The sequence below is a fragment of the Plectropomus leopardus genome, chromosome 1 (genome assembly GCF_026936395.1).
Source record: "Plectropomus leopardus strain MGB_pleo_1.0 chromosome 1, ASM2693639v1, whole genome shotgun sequence".
NCBI classification, from domain to species: Eukaryota; Metazoa; Chordata; class Actinopteri; order Perciformes; family Serranidae; genus Plectropomus; species Plectropomus leopardus.
In genome coordinates, this window is record NC_142176.1 from 6,563,949 (window position 1) to 6,590,318 (window position 26,370).

Genomic DNA, 26,370 nt, shown 5'->3' on the forward strand with positions numbered 1-26,370 from the left:
AAAGTGGTAAGAAAATAATACATTGTAAAACAAAATAACATCTCATGAAATTCATGCAATGCCATATCACAATTATCTTATACTACATTTTTTTTGTTTTATTGTATTGTATTTTATTTTATTTTATTTTATTTCATGTTATGTTATGTTGTGTTGTATTGTGTAATTTTATTTTAGTCTATTCTATTTCATGTTATGTTATGTTATGTTATGTTGTGTTATGTTATGTTGTGTTATGTTATGTTATGTTATGTTATGTTATGTTATGTTATGTTATGTTATGTTATGTTGTGTTGTGCTGTGTTGTGTTGTGTTATTTTATGATATTTTATTTTATTTTACTTTATTTCATGTTGTGTTGTGTGGTGTTTTGTTGTGCTGTGTTGCATTGCGTTTTATTTCTAATTTTATTTTATTTTAATACTTGTTATGTTATGTTTTATTGTGCTGTGTTGTATTGTGTTTTTATTTTATGTTATTTTAATATATGTAATGTTATGTTGTACTGTGTTGTATTATGTTATTTTATTTTTTTTTCATTAATAAACACGGGGCTGATGACAGGGAGGACTGTGGTGTTAAACACTGGGTGGTAGTAAAGCTCAGATCTAAATCACTGTGCTACTAAAAACCGAAGAAGAAAAGGAGCCAATCACAGACAGCTAAACGCTGATACGGAAGCGTCCGACGCGGAAGTAACTCTCTCAACCGTTTTTGACGCATGTATCTGCAGCTTCCGCGCTCCTTAAAAACATAAAGCAAACGTTTTGGGACGTAAACAGTTTTTAGCTGACACTGCCGGTGGTGTGTGAGGCTGAGTCATGTCGTCCAGCGGGGAGGCGGTGTTACGGGCCGTGGAGGCTCCGCTGTTCTGGCTCGGTGCTCTGACCGCGGCCTGGCTGACGCTGAGCTCCGCGTGCCGGCTGGTCGCGGGCTTCAGGGTGTGGGTGCTGGGCAACGGACGGCTCGTGTCACCGACCAGGCTGGGAAAATGGGCAGGTGAGAAACTGCATGACAACAGCTGTCTAAGATCTTTATGTTTTTGTTTCGTTATATAAACCGGAAATGCAGCTTTTGTAAACAAAGACGTTTTCATTGAGGAAATTAAGGGACTGTTCTTTATTTATCAGAGGAGGGAGGGGCGCGACTTTGTTGTTTTTATTTTATTTATTGAAAGAACAATGCGAGGCTTATAAATCACAGAGCACCAAAGCATTCTTCCATTTTTAAAAAAAATGTTTTTTATTTTTCCTCGACAAAACTTTTGGGTTTTCATGATACCTAAATTCCCAATACCTTACCACTTTAGAGGAAAAAAAAGAATAAATATTTGGTTAAAAATTACCAAAAAAAATGGAAAAACTATAAAACAATGACTGAAAACAGACAAGCAAAAATAATAATAATAATAATAATAATAATAATAAAAGCTCAGTTGTTACAATGAGGCAGGGAGGTCAAAGAATCAGTGTAATTTAGGAGAGGTCTCCAATTTCTTTGTCAAAAGAGTGAAGAGAACCTTTCAGTAAACAGTAAAATGTCTCTTAAGCACCTATCGTGAGCGGGAGGTCGAACATGCTTCCATTTAAAGGCAATGATATGTTGCAAGACAAATCTGCAGAGGCTGTAGAGGATAGCGGTCGACTGATTTTGGTACTAAAAAATGTTTTTTATCAAATTCTCCAGCACATTTTATTTGTTATATTCAGTGCCTAAATATAATTCTTCAAAATTATTGATTAATTCATTCACTCATTTCCTTCTTCCTTCCATGGTCACGCTTTATAACCTTTGCCCGGATCATTTTGTGTCACTGTGAGAGAGAAACATGAAGCTTTGAATTCACTGTTGTTCACTGACCTCTTCTGGCTGAAAGTTAGTCTGTTGCATCTGTCCTCATCAGTGCAGGAGCCTTCAGCCGAATTCAACAGTAACACTGTGATTCAGTGTTTAATCTTTTGCAGCTACAGCAAACAGCCTCCTTGTATTGAATAGTTTTTAAACTCACACTTTTCCTTTAGTGTTTCAGGTTATCAGCCACAGATAAAAGGCCACTGAGTAACGGAGGCCTGCAAGCCTTTGACCGACCCGCAAGAGGGGCTGCACGTGTGAAAACCCACCTGCTTTTAATATTTATACTCATACGTAATTTAATATTTACAGGGCTCCTGTTGCTTTGCAGTCTTTTTACGAAATCCGCATTTTTTTTCTGAATTTGCTTTTTATTGATTTTAACAGAATACATCTATTGTAAGAGTCACAATTCATAAATTTGAGTTAATTTAAATTAAATTAAAAATTGATTTCAATACATTGTTTAAAGGGCGGGTAATGTGTAAAAAGCTACAAAAACAAATGCATGTAAATTGACTGTTGATAATTGTGCGACCTTTATTTAACTGCTTGACTTCATGTGCAGTTTAGTTGAGGAGAGAGCTGCATTACGCATGAGAGCACATAGATTTTCTACTGTTTGACTCAGTGTAATTTAAACATTTTCAGTAATAGTAATAGTTAAATAATTAATAAATAATAATAAAACTGGATTACACCTCCTGTCACTTCATGCGTGTCTACAGCTCTAAGTTTTATTTCCATAAGGAATTTGAGAGCAATAGTTGTGATAGAATTAACTATATTTTAGTCAAATTTACAAATATTTTGCACACTTAAGCGTTTAAATAGGAAGTACAAAGAAATTACAAACCCCCTTCAGTACACTCTTGTATACTGGTTCCAAACTAGGGGTCCCGGCCCCCCTGGGCATCGCCAAAGCTCCACAGGGGGTCGTGACATCTCTGTATTTCATTCATTTTTGTGAAAGAAAAGAATCTGCCCAAAAAATTCATCCAAATGTATTGTTTTACACAAACTTTACTGCAGTTATTGTGTTCAGGTTTATTCTAGGGGTGGGAATCACCAGAGGCTCCACAATACTATATTATCACGATACATATGTAGTAATACAGTATTATTGCATTTTAAACATGCTATGATATGCTGAGTATTGCAATAAAATAAACTGTGGCTTACTGCGATTTATCACCTTTTTAACTGCAAATTATGTTCTCAAAGGAAAACTTTGTCAACAACTTTGTTCATCTCACTTCACAGTCATTTTTAATGGAGCAAAATGTATGTAGTGACTGAAATAATCAATTAATTATATTATTCTAGTAGTATACCAAAAGTTAAATGCTATTATTGTTATGCAACGCATGCACATGATATGAAAAATCCTTGTCACTAAGTCAGGGGTCGTCAATGATAAAAAAAAAAAGGGGGGGGGGGGATCGCTTTAGGAGAAAAAGGTTGGGAACTACAGTTATAACAAAGCAACACTTTAACTATGACCTCAGAAATAATCATATACTTGATTTTACAAAGTTATGTCAACAAAAAAAAACATTATAAACTTTGTAAAGATAGAATTTAAGTACAGCTGTCACATTAAAGTGTGCAGATTTGCGTGTCATGAACACCCTGCGCTGCGCTGCTGAGCCGTATCACAGCTGTCTTGCATTATTTGATCTGACTGACTTATCAGTCGCCTGACTTTACTTCTCCATATACTCTGTTCACACTATGGCTTCTTTGTCCCGGCAACAGCAGCCTGCCGTGTCAGTCCGAGACACTTTCCACCGCAGATAAAGAATGGGCAGAGAATGATCAGCCTTTTTGTCATCGGGTGTAAACTGTAGTAAATCTTGTGATGGGATTATGGCTCGAGGGGATTATCAAATCAGACTGAATCCTGTCCATCTGTCCGGCCCGCTCGCTGGCTGAACCTTGAAGTTTGAACAGACTGCTGGGATTGCTGCATGTTTGCGAGTGTGTGCAAGGTTCACGGCATAACGCAGAAAAAATGCTGATAGACCAGCCACACCTGTTAGTTTTGTGAATTATAGGTTAAAGTATACGAGTCTTTTTGTTTTTCCAATTCCTTTTATTGATTTTTCAGAGTTATTTAACAGCCAACACAGGAGAATCGTTATGGAAGTTATAAGATAGCCTTCATTCTCTTGTCCCCACCAGTCTCAGGACGTGGTGCACATAAAGACAGACGAAAAGAGAAAATAATAATAATAAATATCCTTATTATTATTATTATTATTGTTATTATTATTATATTATATTTATTTAAATTTGTTGCCTCTATTACCCAATCTGCAACTATTATATTAGGTGTATTTATGTGGCACATTTCAGCAACAAGGCAATTCAAAGTGTCTTACATAAAACACCAAAAACATTAAGACAATATAGCGTGCAAAAGAAACACATTATAAAAGGACATTTGAATGCAATTAAAGTCTGAATTAGAACAGAAAATTAAGACAAGATAAAAACAAACATATATAGTATTTTACCATTTTTATCAGAGTCTAGATTCACAACTAAAAATTCGGAGCAGTCTTTTTTCGGCCCATGTGTGCAGTCACAGTCGCATCAGCCCGCCAGAGAAACCCAAATGTTTTTGGGATGCGTGCTGAAGTTGCCTTTGATCTTCTCGTGTGCAGCTAAAAATGGAAAACGCGTCAGACGGGGTTTTTATTTTTGGAAATGATTCAGAATATCCAATGAGGCAAAGGAGCCCGTTGGCCTTGGCTGCTGCCGCTTCCATTCACAAACTTTGTCTCAGTGAAGTGGACTTGATTGAGAGGACGGCCAGATTATATAAGAGGAGGACGAGAGCCATTCATGAATGAGACGCGGGATCCTCGGGATTCAGGTTCACTGGAACCCACTTCTCACTTTCTGGTATGTGTGAGAGAGCGAGAGCGAGCGAGAGAAGGAGAGTTTGTGGCCGTATAACAGAGAGCCGTTGTAGTGGTGTCCCCATGAAATGGCGTCTTGCTATGTGAGACAATACGTCTGTTATTCTTAATAAAGCTGTCTTATAATGTAATAACTGTATATAAAATCAGGCTATAGGACATTAATGTGTATCTAAAAACAAAAGGTCCAGCTAAGGGTTAATTCCTTAAAATCCCATCAGTGCTTCTATAATGACATCATATCCAGTGTTAACCCTTTAGTACAGGACACAATGTAAATATAAACAAAATCTTCTGAGTTTTATTTGTTAGAATAATTCTCACTTTTGCAGTTGCACTTACGGTAGTAAGTTATTTCATTATTCTGTTTGTTCTAGTACTGCACAGTGCAGTGTTGCATTGCTTTATGGCTGCAACTAATGACTATTTTCATGATCTTTTTGTAGTATTAAAAAAGTCAAAAAAGTCTTATCCCGATAATTATTTTCATATCAGTCAATATCAATATATATCATGATATACATCAAATCACTCTTTCTGTCAAGCTTAAAGGTTCCCTTTGACTCCTAAGTGAGATATATACAAAAATAATGCCGAAAATAATATTCTGTTTGAGTTATAGTGGAACTATAAAGAGGAACATTCCCCAAAATGTCAGGAAGCAGCACAGCTACAGAACAGTCCCTAAATAACAGCTCTGTTGTGATCTCTGCATATTTACATGTTGTTCTGCTTGTTGTTGGAAGGAATCAAACATCAGATATCAGTTTATTCTTTAAGCATAACCGAGCTGGAAACTCACTACACCTGAACTCAAACCATGTCCAACGTGTCCTCTTATCACATCCTCTTATCATGTCCCCGTCACACACACAGAGCAGAAGGAGGGAGGGGGGAGACGGCGGCCGCTGACACTGGTGTTCAGCGGTTACTGTAAGCAGCGAGCAAGGTAATAAATGACAGTATCAGGGCTGGATTTTGGTGTCCTAGAGGAGATTGAGATCACCTGAAGGACAATAAGAGCGGATATTCAGAGACACCGGCAAAGCCACTGGCAGAGACACTGGTGGAGGATGAGAGCCGAGCGGACATTCAGAGACACCGACGGAGTCAGCAGCGGAGAATGAGGACGGAGGGGACATTTGGAGACACAAACGAAGACATCGGCGGAGACACTGGCAGAGAATGAGAACAGAGCGGACATTCGGAGACACTGGTGTAGGATGAGAGTGGAGCAGACACCAGGGGAGACACCGGCGGAGAATAAGGACGGGGCGAACATTCAGAGACATTGGTGGAGACACTGGCGGAGGATGAGAGCCAAACGGACATTCAGAGACATCAGCAGAGACATGGAGCGGACATCGCAGGAAGGTGTTCTGTCCACTTTCTATCAACTACATCTCAAATTTCAATCGAGTCAACTCTAGATGACTTAATTAAAAATGGAGAAAGTTGGTTTAGGAAACTTACCTCCAAAGTACATGACGCACGAGCCTCAAAGCTGACGTTTGAATTCTTAGCCGGCTTTTTACACTCTTCGCATGTCCATACATTCTGTTTTTTTCTGCACAGTTGTGAGATTTACCCACAATGGGAGCCCATATAATGATAATAGTGGTGATAACTAAAAAGCATCGGTGATATGATCTGCTTTTCTTGTTTGATAGTTAGCTCCTATGCTAAAAACAAAAATCCGAGTTATTCCCTTGTGGCTGCGATCTACTAGCATCATAAATTACATTGTTCATAAGAAAGATGAAAAAAAATGTTTTAATTTGGTGAATCACGTTTTTCAAAATGAGGATTTTGTTGAAGGATTTTAAAAAAAGTTTGTTTTTAAAAATATATATTTTTAGGTTGATGACAGCATAAAATATAAACGCAGAACAGACGTCAAAAACATCAGGGGCATCCATCATTTTTTAGGGTTTCGTGCTGATAAAGAGTGGATCTACATCATTTTAGGGACCTTTGAGCTTTAGCTTGACATTTCAGACTCATAATTCTTTCACCTTTAATACAGATTTCAACATGAGAAGGTTGCACCATAGTTTTAGAGAAGAAAAACCTAATTACAGTCACCTACTTATGTTAAACAATAAAACGATGCTGGCCGTTAAACCAAACACCCAAATGGCGACACATAGTAGCACCATCATCAGAACACCTCGCCAGTCTAACCTACATTCGCCAAAGACAGCAGTTCCTAAAATAGACCTTGTTTTATTTGACTGAAGGGAACAATGCACTCAGCTGTAAAAGCTTTTTTTTTTTCCGACTGCAAAACAGTTCATTCTTAAAACAACTAAAAATAACCCAGCCTATGTTTTCCTCATCACTGTGCCTGCAGACTCCCCATCACTCTCCCCTCCTCTCCTCTGTGCTATTTTTAGTTGCCCCCAGGATCCCCCATGTTCGTGTTTGTCATTTTCTCTCCTCTTTCCTCCCCCACTCCCTTCTGTTTGGCTCTGCTGCAGCCCGAGAGGATGCTCGGCACCTCAGTATCATCTGTGCTTAGGAGGATCACACAAAGGGGACACGGCTACAGCAAAGGGTAGATTGACAGACGCGTAAAAGAATTTATAGTATTGTCAAAAGAACAAAAGATTTGCCTAAAATAAACTTCTCTGCCAGGATTATTTGTATCAGACGTTGCGGCAACGGTTTCATGAAACGTTCATGTTCAGGTGTAGCGCTCGGCGATTTGTTTCAGCTTTATCATGATAAAAGAAATCCCATCAGAAATAAAAATTAGATTCGTGACATTAAAATAATACACACATGATGCAACCGTGTTACCAACACGTCACAAACCATCAACATGCCACAAACAAGTTAAAGAAAAAAAACAAAGACACTACTACCAAAGAAGAAAACTAACACAATTATAGTCATCATGATACTCAGTCTTTTTAAACGTGGCCTTAATGTATTCCATTTTTTCTTCATAGTCTAACCTCAAATAGTGTTATAAATGCAACAATGATAAAAAGAGAAAATGTCAAATGTCATAACTTACATAGAAAAAATACACAGGGAAAGAAAAACAGTGATGTCAAGGCTGTATTACAAAACATCAAACAATTGCAATTAATAAAAACATTATATCAAAGTTCTTCATGACGAAATTCTTCTTTATATTAAAAAAGTATGTCACAAGTCCAACATCACCTACGCCCAAAGCTGCATTAAATTAAGGTTAAGGAAGTGATCTCCAATACATGCCTACAAAAAGGCATCTTAAAAACAGATCAATATCAATAAAGGAAAAAGAAACAGATTCCAATAAAGGAAAATATACATTTCAATGAGGGGAGACACACACCTGTTATATTAACAAACAAACTCTTTATGTTAAACAAATTCACACATATATTATTGTGTCAGTCTACAAAAACATAATACACAATAAGAGCCCTCAAAATAAAGCATTTTCATTTATTTTAGAGGAAATGTTTAATGTCATGTTCTTGATTTAAACCTCTGGGTGTCAGAGTTCAGGGGGTGAAGATGTAGAAACTGTCTGGAGTAGAAGAGTTTTCCTCTTCTTGGAGATCTAACATGTTTCTCGGTATTTTCTATGTAATTTATTTAATTCTTGATTGTCAGTTGTTTTACCACCTTTATTGGTTCAGATGGTTAACCACACTTGCAACCATAGAGCTTGTCGGCCTATTGGTATGCATTATGTATAAATATAGGCGTGGTTTCATCTTTTCAAACATTGTGACCTGACAAAGATCCAAGTAGGATCAAAAAGTTGTCTGGAGTAAACTTGTGTGGCATAAAGTGTGCAGGCGTTGCCATTTTCCTCTTGTACGCTGTTTTTTGATAGCTTTGCACCTACGTGCATATAACTACCTTTTTTCTACTTTTTTTTCTGTAACATAATTTTAAGTATATAAAATTAGCACAATTATAAATAAAGTTTTCTGGACATTTTTCACTAGATTTTTGATAATTTCCTAAAACCCCAATTTTCAGCTCATTTTCATGTCACCTTCTACTAATTTCTTGCAATTGTCATTGCTGTTTTCCCCATGTTTTGTTTTTTTTAATTATTTTATATATATATATATATATATATATTTTTTTTTTATTATTTAAATAAAATCAGTTTTCTAAGGTTCCAAAGGGTTAAATGCACTTTGCTCTCACAAGTAGATCTTGAACAAAAAAAAGGAACAAAATAACATAAATTGAGAACAGAACATTAAAAACACACAATTCCACCTAAAAAGTTACGAGGAGCAACGATGCATAAGTTTACGTAAGATGTTCTTTAAGCCGGGACTTCCAGGTTACACGGGGACATATCGTAACGCCCTGACTCTCCATCCCACTCCCATCCACTTTTTGTTATATTTAGCCAGAGGTGTGATGAATAGTTCCTTCTGAAAGATGGGAATTGCTAAAAATAGGCCGCTGCTGCTGCTGCTGTTTGTGCCAGGCAGTTCCAGGGCATCCGTTCGCTCGACTGCCACCGATGACAGAGAGGACCTAACTTTCCCCTCTCCTCCTCTCTCTATTTGTCCTCCTTATTCACCTCGACTGCTCTGCGTGTACCTCGTCCCGCAGTACATCTATCTGCACTGACATCCAGCCCTTTACCCTTGAAAGTCAGTGCGTTTTATTTTTCTAAAGCTTCTTGTGCTCGGCCATCATTGCTGCACTTTCCAGAGATGACTTTATCCGTCAAACTGCTCTCTGACATCTTTATCACCTGACGTCTGTGGTGCTAAAGCCTCCTGGAGGTGGCGCTCTTTGTCTGTTCTTATGATCGGAGGCTGGAAAAGCTCAGTTTTTCTGCAGTGTAGAAATTTCTTTCTCCTACTGTTCTGCTTACATCTTGATTTCTTGAAACTCAAGATGTCATTAAATGTTTCTAAATTTAAAGTGAAAGACTTAGCCGCAGATTCTGTAGGATGTTGATGTTTTTGGCTGCCTGGTTGCACAGCAGACTCCCAGGATTTTCTCTTTTGACCTAGAGATAATTCTCTTTAAAGGCAGATTTTAGTGCTTGTGAATTGTATTTTGTCTCTTGTGACTTGTGTTTTCACTGTGACTGTCTTGGCCAGGTCTCCCTTGAAGAAGTGAGTCTTAATCTCAATGGGACCAACTTTGTTAAAGAAAGGTTAAATGAATAAATAAATAAATAGTTAAATGAATAAATGCATTCATTTAACACCAAAAAAAGATAAAGAAAAATCATCTTCCTGGAAGAGCGGTGGCTGTTACAGCAGTAGATTAATGATTTTGTTGAGGTATTAATGTGCAGCAATCAGATGGTGTCCACATACTTTTGGCCACTGACCACTTTTCAGTGACAAACAATCAATATTCAGCGTTTAATGACCTCTTTGTGTTCAGTATATTGCTTCTCTCACCGTTTGTTGTCTGTGGTCTTTTTTTCCATCAATTCATCCATATGAATTTTTCATCCTGTGCTATGGATTCATCCTGATGCTTATTTGTAATTTATGTAGAGTATAAAAATGCACAAAGACAGTGTAACTTCCTGTACTCAGTTTTAATGAATGGACCAATTGAGCCCCGGTTTTACGTTCATGCACAGAATCTATACAGCAGCTTGTATTTCTGTGAATTTTTCTGAATACAAAAAATACACTATTTCTGTATTTAACACTGTTTTTATATTTGATTTAGAACAGAATATACTTTGTATTTTGTAATTAAGTCTCTCTTTGTCCTGTTTTCCCTTTTAGTTGTGACTGGAGCCACAGATGGGATTGGAAAAGCTTATGCAGAGGAGGTAAGATCCCTAACCTAAAACAACAGAGGCTCTAATCCTAATCAACCCCTGACCCTAACGAGAGAGAGAGAGGGAGTTTAGTGGACTTTCTCAAACACATCAGAATATTAAATCATTCATAAAGTCTTTGTGCCTGTAAATGTTGGCCTAGTGAGCATGAACATTGAAGTTTGTTTTTGTGATTACCTGAAATATCTGTTTCTTGCAGCCTGAACATTTAGCCTTATGTAAACGGCGCTCCACAGATTTGAGCATTCATGCCTTCAAGCTTCATTTGATTTCAGTGATCATCTTTTTACAATGCAATGTTCTGCTGGGAAACTCTGGGTCCTGGAATTCATGTGGATGCCACCGGACACGCTCAACCCATCTGCCTGGCCTCCAAGGCCCCCTGATCCCAATCTGATCAAGCATCCATGGGACGTGCTGGTACCCCTCCTCGTAATCCACAGATCCTAAAGGATATGCCACCAGGGCGCTGGTGGCATATCCTTTAGGACACCACCAGACACCACAGGACACCCCCAGGAGTCCCGTGTCCATGCCCTGACATGTCAAGCCAACTCCTATCCAAGGAGGCCCCGCTGAGTATCACGGGTACCTCTGGGGTACTAGGACGTCCCATAAATGCTCAGTCAGATTGGGATCTGGGGAATTTGGGGCCAGGTGGGGCGCTGGAGCTCTTTGTCACGTTCCTCGGGTCATTCCTGAGCAGTTTTTGCGGTCTGGCATTGGATGGCATCAAGTGGCATCCACATGAACTCCAGGACTCGAGGTTTCCCAGCAGAACATTGCATTGTAATGTGAGATGATCAGTGATAATTTCACTTCACCAGCCACTGTTTCTAATGTTTTGGTTGATCGGTGTAAATATCTCAAACAGCCCCACTTCAGATATCCTGAACTGTCCCTTTAATATATAAATAAATGTAGCGTGAGAAATGTGCAGATTTGTACCAGGAGGAGGGAGAAATAAGTAAATCAGAAGTAAATAAATAGGTAAATAGATGGTAATAATAATACTGATAATACATAAGTTCAATAAGTACATAAATAAATAGGAGAAAAAACAATGTCTGAAAAGCAAAAAACAAACATAGTGCATATCTTCTAAAATAATTGAAATGATTACTTTAAAAAAAGTGAGCATGACACCAGACAGAAAAATGATCCAGATTATGTATTTTGTTGATTTAGTGGTGGTTGCAGAGTCCAGCATTTATACTGTTTGTCGGACGCTGGGAGAGCTCAGAGCCGTCTTTAGTGGGAACTGATCAGTAGGTTATTCACGAGGTTGTTTATCCGACTGTGTTCATAGTGTTTCCAAAGACTCGCGGGTAACATCATTTTTGCGTGATCGTGCAGGCGGACCAAATGTGATTTTTCACATTGCAGCTTGTGAAAATAATCTTAAAGGCATTAATCTGAATACAGAAACTTCTAAAGTAAGTTCACTTTAGAGGCAGACGCTCAAATCTTCAGACTCAAAAAAAAATTACACCTTTATGATGTTTGAAATGATTCCAACAGAAACTACAAATCAAGTTTACAAGTTTACAGTTCTAGGACCACGCAGTGATAAAACTCTTTTTTTTTCAAGCATACTACTTTTGTTTAATGCCACTTCTGCTTTATTAATATCTGCAAAGTCTTTCCTAAAATAGTCCATGTGCACACATTTGTTGACGTGTTTTTTTGTGTGTTTGCAGCTTGCCCGCAGAGGCTTTGCCATCGTGCTGATCAGCCGCTCTCAGGAGAAGCTGGATGACGTATCCAAGGCCATCGGTGCGTTGTATGAATATTTATTAATTTATTATTTAATCATGCAGCGTAAATGCAGACAAACATGTTGGCTGACATTGAAAATGAAAACAAAAGGAAGATTTTTTTAGATGAGTTGCACATAAATCATGGTGAAATACTGTAGCTCAATATATTTAATCCATCAATGAAACTAATCCTACATGTTGCAGTCGGGGGAAATCAGCAGCACCTGTGGTCCAAAGGCACAAGACGAATGTATTTCATGTGTTAAGTATGACGGCTGCGGGAGCGGAGTTCAGTCTTAATGATCCATGCTGCTGTTCGGCCTCATTCATCCTGAACCGGAAACGTTGCATCCATATTGCACCGTGTGATCATCCAATACGCCTAAATGACTAAATGATATTGCACTGAATTGCGTGTTTTCCACAAGTGAGCTTTTTAGAGAGCGAAGAGTCAGCAGGACTCCTCTGCTCTCGGTTATGAGGCAGTAAAGCCTCCTGCCGGAGCTGAAAGTGAATCTGTCCAATTAAATGAAAGCTTCCTCTTAAGGGAGGGATATCCTCATTGATGAAGAAGGATTATTTCAGGGTTTAATTATTTTTTCCTCTGCTACGGTCTTCCCTTTCCAAGTGACTATTTGTTAACCGTGTGGCCATTCATAAAACACTTTAAATAAGTAGGCACAGATATACTGTATTTCATTGCTTCTTTCTCATATATTTATATTTTATGCAAATGTTTTGTGCCCTCAGCGAGCAAATGTGGCGTGGAGACCAAAACCATCGCAGCGGACTTCAGCGCCGTAGATATCTACTCTAAGATTGAAGATGGACTTGCAGGACTGGAGATTGGAGTTTTGGGTAAGACTGCCGCAGGTGCTTAGGGCACGTCACATTTTGTCAAATTTAATCAGTTGGGCATGAGATGGCAAATTCAGTCGAAATCAGCGCCTACAGACATCAGCAGTGCTGTAAAGTCCACTGTGTTAAGTTTTTCATGTAATCATGAAGGTTAATTTTTCCTGGCTTCTCCAGCCCTTTGCTGCCCTCCTAAGATTGGAAGGAGGAATAACACTCTGAACGGCACATTACACAAATGTAATCTTCCTGTCATCCATCATTTTAACATTATGCAGTATTTTTAATGTTATTTTTCTCTTTTTTAACAGTGAACAATGTTGGAATATCCTACTCTTACCCTGAATTTTTCCTCAATGTCCCCAATCTCGACACTGTAAGTTGAAGGTTTTTTATTATCCTGTTTTTCATGAATGTGAAAATGATGATAACATACAAGCATGTTTTTGAAACATTTATAAGCTTGTCTAAAAAGACTAAAAGTGGCAATAATAGCATATCCCATAACAGGGTTCCCACAGATCCTTGAAAAATCTTAAAAGGCATTGAATTCATTAATCTAAAAATGAGACCAAATGCCTCTCGCATTAACTTTAGGCAAATCAGGGAAGTGGAACCAACAAAAATCAGGTTTTAAATTGAAATAAACATTTTAGCAAAACTGTCCATAACCCCCAGTTTTTTTATTTTTTAGTTTGTTTTGTTTTGTTTTTTCGATTATTGTAAAATTGGTCTTAAGTTTCATTCAGATTTTAAAAAAAGTCTTAAAAAATCTTAAATCAATTATGCCTTAAGCTGTAGGAACACTGCATAACATGTATTGTATTGCATTTCAGTTGATAAATCAAGCTCCACTACAGACCGAGTCATAATTACAATACCTTAAGTATTGTAATTATACCCAAAGTTATCAAACATTAGCCACCATGAGCTCATGGTCAGACCAGGTATGTTTTTTTTTTCTTTCAGGAGTTGTGTAGTGTCACGTTAAGGTGAACAGCCTTTAGAAGTTTCACCAAATAATTTCTCTCTACCATCTCGTGCTTTAACAAATCGCAAGATAAAATCTTTAATGCCTGCAGTCGTTACTTGAACAAATAAATGTAACAATTTTTAATAATGATGTGTGTTAGTGAATACACAACCACATGAACCAAGTCGTAGTAATGCTCCTGATCGTCTTGTTTCAGTTCATCGACACCATGGTCAACATCAACATAACGTCAGTGTGCCAGGTGAGTGTTATTATTTCAAATGTTTATTTAATTAAGACTTTATGATTCAACAAAGAAAAGGATGTCAAAGAAGAAAACATATGATAATGCAGAAGTATTTTTATTATTATTATTATTATTATTATTTATTAATCTGGCATTTTTTTTCTTGAATATTGGCACTGCAGTGGTACCATTTTTTCCTCAAAAATAATGATATTAAATAATAAGTTTAAGAGGTGTGACAATGTTCTCAAATACTCAAATCGGAGACCCCTAGTGTTCCACTTTGCACATCATGGACTCGTGGACTCTGTGGATATTGACTTGTAAATGTTTGTCCTATGTCTCACGGTGACGTCTCGGTTGCCTTCGAGTAATTAAGTTTGTCCAAGTGGATTCAAAACACTGAGATAGTTTGAGCTGCAGTGTCAGGTAGTCCCGCAGACCAATAAAGCTACACACACGCAGCACAGTGACACAAAGCGTAGTAAGTCACTTTTGTCCCTCGTCTCCGCGTTCGGCGGTTCCCAGAGCAACAGCTAAAGTCCACCTACTCTCTTTACACTTAATTTATGTCGTTCAATATTTCTCTGAACTGCTCCCTCTGCTATCATTATCATTCCCCTTCTCTTTTGTCTTCCCTCCTGGACCACCAACTCTCCACACACAACCCACGCACGCACTCGTTTACAAATGTTCATGCACACCTCCGCACACTTGTCCACCACCCACACAGATTAAAAAAGACTTTTGTCTGTGTAATGCTTTCACTCTGTTCCTCACACTTGTCACTTTCTCTCTCGTTTCGTCTCTCTGTTGCTTTTGCAGATGACGCGTATCGTTTTACCTCGAATGGTGGAGAGGTAAGTTTGTTTGACTTTAGCAGTAACTAATGTGTTAATATGTTACTGATGTCTGTGAATTGTCCGTAATTAACATCAGCACAAAGGCATTAAAGGGGCAGTTCAACCCAAATTTAAAAAGACACATTTTTAGTCTTCCCTGTCGTACCATTTATCAATCTAGATTATTTTTGATGTGAGTTGCAGAGTGTTGGAGATACCGGCTGTAGAGATGTCTGCCTTCTCTCCACTATAATGGAACTTGATGATACTCGCTTATGTTGCTCAAAGCGCCAAAAGAGCATTTGAAAAATTCAACAGCAGTGTTTCCAGAAATCATGACCTGGTTACAAAAGATAATCCATGGACCTTGTTGCAAGCTGTCTCATTTAGGAACTATTTTCTCTCTACCAAACTACATCCCCAGCCTTATCACTGCACAGAAGAAAGGTTTTCTTTAAATCATATTTTATGTTGTATTTTTTTTTATAATTTTGATATAAATTTTGCAAAAGAAATTCTAATATTAATAATATAGTGATATTGATTTAGGCTATATTATTAGTCATAGCACATAAAACATCAGTTGACAGTGAACAAAAAAGATTTTTGACAAAATTTACCTATAATTTAACAGTTTTACACTGAAATATGTGAAGCATTTCACACACATAAGTTCATTAATTTGTCGCAGCCTGCTACATCTGCAACCATGTGTTTATTTTCCATTTTTGGAGCTGAACCGTTCATTTATAGTGCAACTGGAATATACGTACTGTTAGGTTATTCATTGCACCACACTTTTGGAGCACAGAGTGTACTCTGGGCACAGAGGGAGCTGCAGAGCGCCAGATACGGTGGAAGTGGAGCTAACCGTTCATAGTGCTGCTGGGTCGAAAAGTTTGCGTTCACTCGCCTCTGATCTGATCAGCTCTGACCTCATTGACCGATTAACTGTCAACCCTGCAACTCAAACCCCACAAACTGCTGCTGAGGAAAAAAAGAACTGATGTTCTTCCTCTAAGATGTCCAAATTTAGAAAAGAAACACAGAATATTACAAAGAGATGCAAACGTGGAACAAAGAACAAAAAAAACCCACACTCCTCATCTGCAGCTACCGCCACACAAAGATTATAATTCTGTGGGAGAAACTGATGTGTGCATGAATATAACATGTTTGACTTTCACACAGTTTGTTTTTGCAATAGTTCTTAACAACAGAGGAGTTTTAATTAACAGAATTATTATACTTCTGGGGAAATGTAATCGCTTTTATGATGCATTCTTCACAGCCTGTAATTTAGTTGTTGTTGTTGTTGTTGTGAATGGAATTGCACATCTTAAAGTCTGCATTACAGCTGATTTATACAATTCTTTGATGTTTTTTTGTTGTTGTAGCTGAGTGGATTTAAGACTGAAAGCCTTCACTTTCTTGGACTTCACATACACAAAGAAAATTATATATTTCTTTCAAAACATCATCCACCTCTGTGTTAGATTGAATATTCTATGAAAGCGCCACAGGCCAGAGCAAAAAGTGCTGTCAGCTTGTAAACATTTAGGTATTGATGTTACAGTATCTTTGATCAATATCCCCCAGCTTTTCTTTGATGTACAACAAGAGCTGTTTTGCTTCAGCTCAGAAAGCCCATATGGTACCATGTTCTTGTATGATTGTGGAATTGATTTCAGGCTGAAGTGTTTGTTGCACGTCTCCCTTGTGTTTGCAGAAAGACGGGCGCCATCCTCAACATCTCGTCTGCCAGCGGGATGTACCCAGTCCCTCTCCTCACTGTCTACTCTGCCTCCAAGGTAATTGCAATACATGACAAATGACCTTCTCTTCAAGTGTTATCTGTAGATGCATCCCGGCATCATAAACGGCTTACACTGTATTAATATTGTGTGGAAAAATACATCTATGTCCACGTGTTGCTCTGTTTAATCCAGTTGTTCCCAACTGGTGCGTTGCTGTCCAAAAGTAGGCCGCGTGTCCATTCCGAGTGGACCGCAAGTGACTAGTCACCATGTCAGTGTTGTGAAAAACACACTTTATTTTGTGCAGTGAAAGTGCAGCACAGAGCTTTTATCTTGAAGTGCGATTATGCCTAAGGGACTGTTCTTTATTTATCAGAGGAGGGGTGTGGTTGTTTTTCTTCTCTGTCTTTTTTCTCCCCTCTATCCCTATAGCTACAAATATCTTTTTACAAATATCTTTTCCACGTGAAAGGAAATTTAAATCCAACAATAATCTATGTTTTTGCAGTTTCTGGCTGTGATAAATGGTGTCATTTTGGCAGTTTCTTTTGTTCTGGCGGGCTTGCGGGTTTGAAAGTCATGTTGTATTTTTTTAAAAAAAACAGAAGAAAAATTGCCAAACATTTTTAGAGAAGATAAAATAGCCAAAAAAAAGCTTTAAAGAAAAAACAAATCACCAAAAATGTAAAGAAAAAAAAATTGCCAAAAGAAAAGCAACAAATGTTGAAAGGAAAAAAAAATCGGAAAAAAAAAACATTTTCAGAGAAAAATATATATTTTTTTTTTATCGCCAAAATTTCTTTAAAGAACACATGCCTTTTAAACCCACGGGTATGTCTTTTTTTTTTAAAAAAAAATGTGGTGATTTTCTTTTTCTGGGCTGTGCTCCCAATGTCTTCAAATCATAGAGATGGCCTAACTAATTGTACTTTATTCTTGCAATATGTATTACTTTATTCTGTTGTAAGCCCATGTTTTTTTTTAAATACATTTTATCAAATTCAATGGAATATGTGGTAATTCCTCTTATGTGCTGACCTTTTAAGTAATGACTGAGGAGAAAGCTGGACTCAGTGGCTGGGCCAGTTGGGAACCACTGGTAATAATCCACCAACATACGGGACAAAATTTATCTGCTGATGACGATGGACACTATAGTTCAACTTGCATTGCCCTTTTTTTCATATTTCCTGTTTTAATTGTTGGATATAAATAAGTCGATGACTAACTCAGGTCCCGAGGTAGTGCACCAATTAAAAATGTTTATAGGAGCATGTGGCATCATAATGTTTTATAACCGTCTCATGTGTGTTTGTTAGCTTAAAAACAGCCTGCTGTTCACACTTTCAGCTGATTAATTTGCTGCTGTCTTAATACTGGGTCATGTTTATCTACTAAGTCCCTGTGTCTCCGCTACAAGAGCATCTAAAATCCATCTAGGGTAAATCTTTACTTTAATGCTCAATTTAACGATCATCTCAGGTCATTACACCTACCATTAACACTGTGAAAGCACAATGGACATGAACTCTTTGTGCATCTTTCCTTTTTTGCTACTTTTTTCTCTGCAGATTTTGTCTTGAATATGTTCTGATTTTTTTGGCGTTTGGATGTTTGGTGCCATGCTTTTCTTACTGGAATTCTAGCTTTGGCCTTAATGAGCTGACTTTTCTTTTATAGGCATTTGTGGACTTCTTTTCACGAGGACTGCAGGCTGAATACAAGCGCAAAGGCATTATTATCCAGGTAAATCAAAGAACAACATTCTGCTGCAAGCCCAGTTTAGTTGTTCGTAACTAAAGTCCTTTTTTTTGAGAATTAAGGCTCGAGAAAAATAAATGTCTCAGAACTGTGTTGATATTTTAAAGGAATAATGTGTGAGATTTAGGGTGATTTAGTGGAATCTGTTGCTGAGGATTTCACATTGCAACTTGCTGAAACTTTGGGTTCTTTCAGTGTTGGTAGTTCAGCAGGTTTTTGCCGGGAGCTGAATTATCCACAGAGGTCTCTTCCTCTCCCAAACAAACAGACCAGGAGATTAAAGCCAATTAAAAAAATAAACAAAGCCTCTCATTATAAATCAGTGTTTCTTCTACGCTGTTTTGCATGTTGCGAACAGGCAGCTCCCCTAGTGCCTGCCATGAGTGCTCTCCTTCTTTCTCAGATAAATTAATTTGTGCTCACCTTATTTCTGATCCAGACATTCAGGAGGTTTCTTTTTACCAGAATCTGAATTATCTGCAGAGGTCTCTTTCTCTGCAACAAATACAACCGGTGATTAAAACTGGTAAAAACGCTAAATAAAGCAGTTTCACGTTTCGGACACTACTTTGGCCAATGTGAAAATGCAAAAGGCCATTTCGAGAACCAGTGTTTGGTTTGTCTTTTCTGGGCCAGTGTAGAAACATGGCAGTGAAACACGGCAACCTCTTTTGAATGCATGAATGAATGAATGAAAATCTACATGTGAAAAGACAAAAATAAACAAACAAAAAGTTAAATCAGTTCCAACAAATATGCAGAATAAAGTGAAAAGCATGTTCCAATTATTTCATTTATAAGCATTGACATGCCCGAAAAGGAGCAGGAAGAAGTTTGCACTTATTAAATCCTACCCCTTCTCCCCAACTCATTTGTCTACATTTTAAAGAAGTATATTACATATACAAATATATATGCATGTGCATAGGTTGTAGACATGGACCTGCTCCCTATGTAGACAGAAACGGCTCATTCTAGGGTAAAAAAAAACCCACAAATCTTATTTTCAGGCAGTAATACACTAAAGAAAACATACTTATTATATTAAATTCCATTTCTGCCAATATAATTCCCTACATCTTACACACTGGACATGTAGGTTATGAAACTAGACAGATTTTTCGATATATACTTTATAAACTCTTTTTTTCCTGTTTTCTCTCTCAGAGTGTTCTACCATTTTTTGTTGCGACCAAGCTGAGTAAAATCCGGCGGGCTACGCTGGACAAACCCAGCCCAGAGCGGTACGTGTCAGCTGAGCTCAACACTGTGGGGCTACAGACCCAGACCAATGGCTACCTGCCGCATGCCATTATGGTAAGTCTTGGTATGTAACGCTAGGAGCAAAGAGTCTAATGGAAATACATGCCATGTATCCTTTTTCAATCTTCACTTTGGACTTCGTCTTGACTTTCACTAAAAGTATCTGCCTGTTTCTAAAATAACAAGATATTCACCCGTCAACCAAACTTAACAAATGACTGTGTTAAGCTGAATTTGTGATGAAACTTTGTTTTTCTCGCAGTCTTTCACAGTGAAAAAAAACAAAACTTGAATTGAAGTCATAGGCTGCTGTGTTTAACAGCAAAATTTTGTCAAAATGTTTGTTTACAAACTTGCACACAAGTAGTGCAGAATAATCCAACTTTTGTTTTTCAAGTTGTATGTAAAACTTATCCACAAAATTCCCTTAAACGTGTTTGCTCCCACATATAAGGGGCTTGCCTTTCCATTATCGCTCACACAACACGCCATCACCTTCAATTGGAAATAATGGCGGCTCGTGCGGTGGCTGCAATAGAAATAAACCTGCTAATGTTTTGCACATCTGTCACCATGCTTCTTGGAAAGTTATCGCGAGAGCAGAAGTTGCAAAACATCTCTCATTTGAAACGCAGTCATATCACAATTGTGTTTTATCGACATTTCAAAAATAAGTTTTGCTCAGCTCTGTCATGGAAACCTGCCCACTGTTTTATCATATGCATGTACATTAAACTAACCACTCAGACTCAACATCTGCTGAAAGTGCTTCAGCTCTACTTAAAGTCCCACTGCAGGCCGCATCTTCCTCTGCACATTATCATCAATTTATATAACCAGCATGAGCAACTAAAATGTACCTTTGAGTATCTGAAGGCAGTAAAAGGTAGGAGAACACATAAGAGTGACACCATTTTAACACGACCTGTTTCTCTGAGCAGTAACAGAAGAGTCGAGGTCTGTCATGGCAACAGGACAGAAACCTCATCAGGCTGCAATTTCACTTCATACAAAAGAGCTTCCAACATGCTCATCTCCATTCACTGAATTAATGTTGTGTCAACAGTTGCTAAAGCATCTATCACAAGGTAAACATCCTCTGAAATAATGGAGTGGGATGCTCCACTACCCTGCAGTATTGCCTGCATCCTAACACTGTAATTACTCTGTAGAGACACGAGCATCCGAAAAAAAAATGACACAGAGGCGCACGTTCAGAATTTTACCAGGAGGTGTCTTCATTTTAAAGAGGTTACACAGAATTACAGTCATTCTCTCCTTCCAGGTTGTGTTGAACTGTGTGACCTGAATATCAACAATCACCTTTATTGATATAAATAGCAACATCATCCGTTACAGAATACAGGTGGTCAATAAATCGTTCAGGATGTGAAAGCCTTTGTGCGTCCCGCGCAGCCGACAGATATTTTGCCGTCGGCGTTACCTGGGCACAGATCTTCCCTGTCAGCTACCTTTACATTTCACCACAAATCACAAACTGCATACCAGTAACATCTGCTCTCATTATCTGATAATCTCCCAGTCATAATCCAGTTATAATCCACAATACACCATTTTTTATTCATTTAATCTGAAACCTTCTATGTGCTCATAAACCGCAACAGATGTCCTTCCATCTTGGCTGTAGCGCTGTTTGTTTCTATTTTTCTGGGGTGCTTAATTAAGATTTCATCATAAAAGATCGACATTAATAAAAGTAAATTGATATAGAAGTAAAGGTCACTTAAAGATCATCAGTAGGACAACAACTGAACACACAGTAAGGTGATTCGTCACTTCATGTCTGTCATATCACTCTGCGATAAACCATACTTGACCCTAAAGGGAAGATGCACCACATTATGTAGTTCCTAATTTTAACTAAAAGGGGAACATACAATATAATGTATGGATTTACCATTATTTAAATTAAGTTATTTGTCTAAATACATCAGAAGAAAGTCAGAAAATCAGAGTTCAAAGTAAGTTATTAATAGGTTACAGAAATAATGTGTGAAATAGTCCACCTTCACCTTCTCTCCCCCTCTCTCGGTCTCTCTCTTGAAACACATACATGCCCTCCTTGATGGCACTTTTCTCTGTCCTCAGTCCTGATAATTATGCAACTATAAAGCACAAACTTTGCAGGTCAGGTGGTTGATTAACGCATGTTTGACATCCCATACATCTTTTTGTGTTGTTTTAAATCCACTCGTGAAGCTACAAAATATTTCAACTTGGTTGGTGTCCACTTCCTGCCAAAGCACCTTCACTTCAGAACAGAAGTCTAGTTCAGACTTTAACTTGGGAATTAATTCTCTCAACTTTTCCTCATCTTCAGTCTCTGTGTGTGTGCAGTCTGATGCCCTTTATAGGGATTTGTGGGGCGATCACCTATGCTAATTAAGACCAAAGGTTTCCCAGCAGAACATTGCATTGTAATGAGATGATCAATGTTATTCACTTCACCTCTCAGTGGTTTAAATTGTTGTGCCTGATTGGTGTGTATTAATTAAAAAAAAATCAAATTCAGCTTTTAAGTAAGTTACCAAGATAAATGAAAATTAATAGGAAATCTGTTGATAATTAATTAAAAATAGTAAGTCAATGAAAGAACCATTTATGATGCTTCATAAAACTGCTCCTTACTTACAAAGATTAAAAACAGTGGGAGATTCTTCAGAACAAAATCAGTTGCCACAGTGTTTATGGGAAGCTCTTGTTAACTGACATTATGGCTAAAGCAGAAAAGATTTTATGGCTCTGTTTTGAAACCGGCTGATGTGCAATATGTAAAAAAGTATTGTGGTGAATTTAAGATAAGATAATCCTTTATTAGGTCCACAACACGGAGATTTACACTGTTACAGCAGCAAGGTATGTACCAGATAAACAAAGCAAAAAGAACAATATAAATATTAAAAAAAAAACATGATGGAAAACTCAGCAGTTAAAAAGGATATTTACACCAATTGCATGAGGAAAATACTCGCTAATTGTTACATATCGCATGTTAGTTCAAGTCCATTTGGTGTGTGGGGTCTACTTTACAGCTTTTGATAGCATCGCTAAGATAAGGATTAAAGGAGCAGTGTGTGAGATTTAGGGGGATTTAGTGAAATCTAGTGGTGAGGATTTCAGATTTCAACCAGCTGAAACTTCTCCCAGTTAGGATTTCATTGTTCAGGAGTTTTTTACTGGGAGCCAAATTGTCCGCAGAGGTCTCTTTCTCTCCAAAACAAACAGAGAAGGTGATTTAAGCAGGTAAGACCACTGAAGAAAAGCAGTTTCATGTTACAAATTAGTGGTTTTTTGTCACTGTTTGGGCCGCTAGCTTAGCACATTCTAATGTGCACTCACCTGATTTCTGATCCAGGTGTTCAGGAGGTTTTTACCAGGAGCCAAATCATGCCATGTTTACACTAGACATTAAAGTGCTTCGATATTTCAATTGTTGCAGTCGCCTGTCTGTTCAAACCAGAAGCGCTATCTCTGCGCCGGTCAGCAAGCAGTTCTGCGGTTCTACTCTTTTCCGATCACATGTAGAGCTCTGTCTCTGTTTGCTTGTGTGTCTGCTTTTCTCTATCGCTCCCTGTTTAGACAAAGCTAACAAACGTGTAAGCATTTTTATCATACTCAGATCATATATAATGTGTAAAATATTGTTCATAATAGATTATTATTATGTTTTGCTGCCAGATTTGCTTGTGGAGAACTTGAAACAAGACATCAAAGTATTTCTGCTGTTCTGGAGCTGGCTGCAAAGTTCAGGGTCACAGTGCACCCATTTTCAATAGCCTGATCGTTCAGTATTGGCAAAAATGTGAAAAAATGTTCTGGGCTACTGGAGAAACATGGCGGTTCAACATGACGATCCCCGTAGACGAGGACCTGCTGCCTGTTTAGATACAAGCAGCTCATTCTCAGGTTATAAAAACACAGTGATTGTTATTTTCAGGAGATTATACACTAGAGAGAACAAATTTATTACATCATATTCAATTTCTGCTCAATTGTACACCTTTAAAATAAGGTTTGGAAATAGAAATTATTTGTAGAGGTACCTGTAAAATGTGCAGCTACTGTGTGTGCCAGAATGGCTGTTAGAGGCACTAAAACAGCCCAATCCCCTGAATTTTCCTTTGCACGAACTCACTTGCCACAGTTGTTGCTCCTGTGGGTTGGAAATTAATAATGAATGCTAATCTGTTATTTGTAAATGCCACCAGCTGACCATGTAATTTCCCTCTGTAGGGCTGGGTGACTACAGCTCTGCTCCCTGCCAAGATCCTCAACAGCCACGTGATGGGGATGGGTTTGTCCCAGCGCGCTCGTTACCTTAAGAAGCAGAAGCAGGGTTAGACAGATCAGCGGCGGCGGGAACAGACAGAGGGGGACCGGCTGTGTTAACGACTCGTCCGACCACCATCATCATGGACCGTGAAGAGAAAATGTGACAGTTTCTGGGCAAACATCTCAGTCCCTCTTCCCTCTGATACTCCCCGTCATAGATGATGTGAGGCAGCATCTGGTCACGGTTGCCGTTACATGTATTCAGTCCAAAACAGTCGTGTGAAAAATACAGAACAAAGTGGCGCTCTGCATCGAGTGATCAGCTTTAATGAATGGAACACTAACATGGAAACTAAAAACGATTCCCCGAGCTGCCCATCTGTCTGCAAAACATGATCAAAAATTAAGGATATAGATGATTTGGATGCGAGGTCGGAGGTGAATTTGTGTGTATGTTCGGGCGTCCTGGGAGTGTGTGGACCAGCTTTTAGCTCTGTTGACGAGCTTAAAACAGTTTAGTAGAACACTGGAGGTGGTACCTAACTCGCTGTTAACACTTTCTGGAGCACTTAATGTTTTCTTAAGATTTAAAAGGTGCAAATGGGTTTTTTGTGATATTAATAGCTTCCATAATTCCTCCTTTTTTGACATTTTTTGCTTTCATTTCATATCAAAAGTTTTCAAAGCTCTCTTTTACATCTTTCCTCTTCAACTCTGTTTTTTTCATCTTAATATTTCTCCTAAGTATTGATGTTGTGGTGAAGGGACTGCATGTTTGATTTAACCAAACTGAATTTTATCTGTTAAAATAAAAAAAATGAATAAATAAAATAGAGGGGAGTCTTTGTAGATTAATAACCGGCAAAGAAGGAGAAGTTTCGGTGGGGTATGAAAATGTGTGCTTTGTTTACAAACTTTTCAGATTCATTCTTACATCTGTCTGTTATTGTTTGGCACAACTTTCTAGCCACAATTTCTTAAAATCCTTTCAAAATACACTTGATCCCGGTATAATGAGTTGGCTGATTGTTTGTGTGTGACAGTAATTGTGTCACATCTACGTTAATCATGTTGTTTTTTTGTTTTGTTTTTTTAACCTGTTTAGACCCAATCACAATATTTATTCACAATAACTTCTGGGTAGAAAATCCTTGCAAATGTCATTTAAAATCAATCACAGCTGAGCAAAGACTGCCTCTGTGTTAGTTTTTAGCCACCTAAAAAAGGCCCAGTAAAAAAAAAAAAACACTATCAGTTTAAGTGTTTGCTGTTTTTAGAATATTTTCACAGTTTTTTGGCATCAGACCGCATTTTCCGGTGGGGAATTGAAGCCTTTATATCAACACCACCAGGCTCCATTGACAAAAACAGTAATTTTACAAGAGAGTTGCTGGTTAATTTGTAAGATAAAGCAGAGAAAATATTCAAATATAGCATACGCTTCCAATAATACTGATGTTTTTAAAACCGTTTTGCAGCTTCCGCGCTGGTAGATTTGGTTTATCAAAGGTGTTTGCAAAGCACCAGAATACATAAAATAAGCAGAAACATCAGATTGGTTGTGTTCAACACTACATCTTTAAATGTTAGTTACGGCTGAAAATGACAACAGAAATAAACTGATTTCACATAGCGCCGCAATGGAAACAAATTGTCAGTTGTCTACCCAGAAGTGATAGTTGTTGTTAGTGCAACATCACTGTGATTCAGTCTATTGTTGGATTTACTAAAATGTCAAACCAAACCAATGAAATGTCTTGTGAAAGCTACATGTATGTTTGTGTGTTCATAGAGTAGCGGTCTCATATTCCACTTGTCTTGGCTCAGACGCCAGCTTTAAGTCATACTGTAATAACTTCTTTGTAAAAGTTGTACCTGACATTTCACTCATGCTAAATTTTTGCAGCAGCAGGGGACCGACTTTAGTTCTAAGTGCTTCTCTCAAGGGTAATGGCATTAGGTATCGGACGTACCCCTAATACCTGCAGTGCATGCTGTTTGAAAGCAGAACATTGCATTTGTCCTTCCAGCCATCAATAAATATCAATTCAAATAA

At 37.9% G+C, this 26,370-nt stretch overlaps 1 protein-coding gene across 2 annotated transcripts; it reads left to right on the top strand.

Annotated features, from left to right (window-relative positions):
• The first annotated feature begins 661 nt into the window (after positions 1–661).
• Positions 662–26,370, top strand: hsd17b12b (hydroxysteroid (17-beta) dehydrogenase 12b). Of its 2 annotated transcripts, none has more exons than XM_042490729.2 (11): positions 662–999; positions 10,508–10,554; positions 12,264–12,339; positions 13,074–13,181; positions 13,490–13,554; positions 14,369–14,413; positions 15,224–15,258; positions 16,970–17,051; positions 18,678–18,743; positions 19,926–20,085; positions 24,276–26,370. In XM_042490729.2, exons 1-11 carry the CDS (start codon positions 822–824, stop codon positions 24,362–24,364), a joined length of 951 nt encoding a protein of 316 aa, XP_042346663.1. In that variant the 5' UTR covers positions 662–821; the 3' UTR covers positions 24,365–26,370. The 2 variants fall into 2 exon arrangements, with proteins under 2 accessions (XP_042346663.1, XP_042346655.1); XM_042490721.2 differs by having other exon boundaries at positions 666–999; positions 19,926–20,075.